Source organism: Plasmopara halstedii (genome assembly GCF_900000015.1).
Source record: "Plasmopara halstedii genome assembly, contig: Scaffold_54, whole genome shotgun sequence".
NCBI lineage: Eukaryota > Oomycota > Peronosporomycetes > Peronosporales > Peronosporaceae > Plasmopara > Plasmopara halstedii.
The window spans coordinates 524,414-528,359 of NW_020186975.1; the positions used below are offsets into that span (position 1 = coordinate 524,414).

Genomic DNA, 3,946 nt, shown 5'->3' on the forward strand with positions numbered 1-3,946 from the left:
TCTTCCTCTGTGCAAGGTGCCGTGTGACCCGTCACAGTCTAGACACCCATGTCGGAACCTAGGGTGGTAGGTCTTCATGAATCGTAAGCTTGTATGTCAATTAAATTCAATTTTCTGTCAGGTAATTTAAGGAATTTAGCTTCATTAACAAAATTTGTCTTTAATAATGTAGAGTTTAGATTTCAAGACAAATATTCAAGTTGGAATCTCTGAACCCTCCTAGTACAAAAGCAGCGATGTCCTTCATTGCTTTTGTAGCTGGGGTTGCAGTTGGCGGGCTGCGCTACGGTACCGTCAAGTATCAGTTGCTCGAACGTGAGAGCATCGTAATATACTCGATAAACCAGGTAAAGGACAAATTCAATGGTGACCATGTACGTTGCAATTCTTTTTTGCTGTTCGTCATGTCAAGAATTTTACATGGCTTCTTATCATTCTGGTCACAGCTAAAGACGCGTGGAAAAAGGCATTACGAACCATTTCACAGTCGTGAGCACGAATATTACAAATACGTACGGGAGGGGTGGAACTCTAAGGTGCTGGCTTTTCGCTCAAAAATGTACGAGGTTTTTGACGCCGAAAAAGATTAGCTTTGTTTGTTCGCACCAGGCTTTAATTAAGACAATGGAACATGCAAGTCAGTTCGACTAGTATTAAAGAAAGATATGGTACGAAAATGTTAGACGATAGGAACCCCTTGACGTTCCATAACGAGCGTGTTTTCGACCATTTGTGCCTGGGTATCTTGAGCCTGTCGCACAAGCTCTTGCATCTTTTTCCGAAAATGCTCAGCTCGGGCCTTGCCCACACGAGAGCTGCCATTAGCCTGGAACCCAGGACTGCTTCTCAACTTTAAATTCCTAGTGTCGTATTCAATGCAACTTCTGGAATCATCATCGTCATCCTTGTCGTCATCCCCGTCAAGGCTCTCGATATCCTGCCAATCTAAATTTGACTTGGGTATGTCCATGCTGAGATGTAGTGCCGGTTCAGATTGTCGTAACTGAATCAAAGGTGCTTGCAGAAACATCCGTAATTCTAGATCCTTCCTCCTTTCATCTACAGCCATGACTGCCTCGCGTACACATACTTGCAGTGCTTGCAGTGTTTTTATCATAGGCAAGTCATTATCCATGCCAGTACTGGATGCAGCATCGAAGATGGCAATAGCGCCATACCGATATCGCATTTTTGAGTCGGTAAGCGGTACCCCAGCGTAGAACCTCGCTTGCTGTGGGCCCATGACTATTGGTAATTGCCGAAAATCGTATCCTGATGGATGGACTGCTAGCTTCCCCTCAAGAGCCAACGTGTTACGTGTAATTATTGGTTTACTTAGCTTTAGCACCGGGTCACAGCAACGCATGTTCGCCGCTACACGGATTAGCGTAGACCTTCCTCGAGCCTTCAAATACTGGATAGTCGAAAATTCTGACTCGGTCTCATTATGCTGGTTCTTGTCAGATTTCGCGAATAATGTCAGTGCAACAAAGCTAGAGTTTCGCACTGAAGCCGAATGCTCACAAAGTCTGAGAAAAATGTCTTCATACATTTTCAGCGACTCAAATTCTCGGTGAATCAATAATCTATCTTGCTGACTTTGATTATTTGTAGTAGCATGTGACATACTCTTCAGGTTTCGTTCGCTTTTTGGCTGTAACACTCCATTTTTCACATCGTAAACTGCATGCCGGCGACAAGATGTCGAACTCCATACCAATTCAAGACCAGAATTGTAGCTGTCAGCAAGATTTTCAAATTTATCTTCGTCTTCACGGTCATCGCTTTGGAGATCAGCTTTTGTCTGTTGAGTAAAGTGACTTGATAAGCTATGCGGAAAAGCCGAGAATGTTTCTGAGGATGACCGAGGCAGCCCAAATGGCAATGATGCTGAATTTGCAGTACTAGTACCTGGCGTCAAAATCGATGCCTTCTTTTGTCGAGGATCGCACCAGAATTTTGAACACTGATCGCCTTCAAGTGCAGGTTTGGGGCAACTAGCAGCTTGTTCATGCACCTTTTGCGCATCTACGGCTTCCACTGGCTGTCGTTCCTCTAGCATTTTCTCTCGTTTCTCAACTATAAACTTATTAGGTTTACCACGGAAAGTGTTACTTTTGTGCCGGACAGGAGTTTCCAGCGTCTCGGTATAGGAGTAACTTATGATTTGACTTGTATTTATTGTCCCCCGGCGCCTTCGTGGTTTTTCTGATGAAACAAAAGCTTGCGGTGTCTTCGATCGTTGTACCTTATTACAACTCGTACAGATTCGCAGTGCAGTAAGTCCGCAAGTAGGCAGATCAACATCTTTATGTACCGAACAATCACGGCAGATGACTTCTCCACACAAGCGACAATGATGTTTACGTCGAGTGAGCTGATGAAATCTTCTGAAACAAACGACACACTCGTTCCGTTCAGTGTTTTGCACCCATTGCAAAGAGCGTAGCGATTCAAGATGCAAGCTCAACTTATACGATTCCACGGCATTGTCCAAGCGACCTATTTGGCGAGCCATCTGTCGTACGACGCTTTGAAGTGCACGAAATTGTCGATCACTACATGATGCATTGTTCGATGCTGAATTTCTGTTAATTTCATCTTGAGCAATGGTCATGAAAAACACGACATCAGTCTTGTCACTATTATTGGTAGGATACAAGAGATATCCGCCTAAAGGTACGTTGCAACGTACGATTCGATGTGATGCAAGCAATTCAGGGCAATGGCGATTCTCTGTCGACTGAAAAAGCTTGTAAGCAATTGGCTTTTCATTAATTGGATGCAGTCCTTGATGATTACCACCCCATACTGTGTCGTCATTATCAAGCTTGTTATTGTTCAAGTAATCAGAATTGAGTGAAAGCTCATCAATCGAGTGTCGTTTCGTGTACTCTTGAAGACAAAAGTCGCAATTTAAGACGACGGGATTACTACAGCGGCAGACAAACCAGCGTACAGCAAGAGATTCCATGCTATCACTCTCATTTTTTGCCAACGGATCGGGACTGGGTGTTGAGCTATGGTACAGAACAGCCGCGTCAGCCACAAGGTTGCCGTAAATGATTCGAGTGAAAGATCGATGAGCTGTTGCCACCGAAGCATCTAGAGTCTTAAGTACCATTTCCACTGGTGCACATACAGTCGTGCTGCTTCGAATACTATATGTCATTGGAATATAGTCGTGTTGACTCATTGAAGACAAGCCACCCCATCCATTTTTCTTTGCTTCTCGTGTAGAACGCCTCTCCCAAAGAATGACGCCAAGTGACTTCTTTCCAGACTTGACTCGAGTCCACGATTTGTTCATGGCTTCTGTATTTGGTGCTGCACATTCATCCATCAATTGTCTTAGCTGCGACCGTGCCATCTCCAACTCGATGGTTTCTTCTTCCCTCGACATCGTAAAAGGCACCACGTAACGACCTTGACCACTTATAGGACCATTTGAACTTCGGAAATTCGAATGTCTCTCACGACTCTCGTCAATCTCGCACAGCTCGTCTCTCATCACACTCTGACTTGATATCTTGAAATGACCCCGCACCGTACACCTGAAGGGCCGCTTGTCCGTTGCTGTCAACAAAAAAAAGGAAGTCGAGATGAGCAGCGGTTTTTTCTCACGAGCGGAACTGGTGCGATGGTCAGCATTGTCAATCTTGTCGTTGAGACAAGAAATGATACCTACTTCAAATGTGAAGAGTTGCACAGGATCTCGGACCAATTTTAAATTAAAGAAAAAACACCGACTCAAGCTCAAGCATTCTATTGTGCGCTAACGTCACCAGTTCTAACATAACCATCTAAATTGCCATCCAAACTTTCCTTTTGCTGCTTCATGCTTGGTACTTCGGGCGTAGTGCCTTTTCAGGCTAAAACCCCTACATCTTCTTTATATTCTATGTATAGTCGTCTCGAGCTCGTCACATTCTAATCTTGAATCTTC

General features: G+C 44.2%; 2 protein-coding genes across 2 annotated transcripts; one reads left to right on the forward strand and one right to left on the reverse strand.

Moving 5' to 3' along the window:
* Positions 1-236: 236 nt before the first annotated feature.
* Positions 237-620, forward strand: PHALS_11457 (uncharacterized protein; the record flags this gene model as incomplete). Its single annotated transcript, XM_024725826.1, has 3 exons — positions 237-374; positions 447-536; positions 591-620. The coding sequence occupies 3 exons, from the start codon at positions 237-239 to the stop codon at positions 618-620; spliced, it is 258 nt and encodes an 85-aa protein (XP_024571955.1).
* A 59-nt stretch (positions 621-679) lies between these two features.
* PHALS_11458 (Predicted Rho/Rac guanine nucleotide exchange factor/faciogenital dysplasia protein 3) lies at positions 680-3,511 on the reverse strand (the record flags this gene model as incomplete). Its single annotated transcript, XM_024725837.1, has 1 exon — positions 680-3,511. The coding sequence occupies one exon, from the start codon at positions 3,509-3,511 to the stop codon at positions 680-682; it is 2,832 nt and encodes a 943-aa protein (XP_024571956.1).
* Between the last annotated feature and the right edge of the window lie 435 nt (positions 3,512-3,946).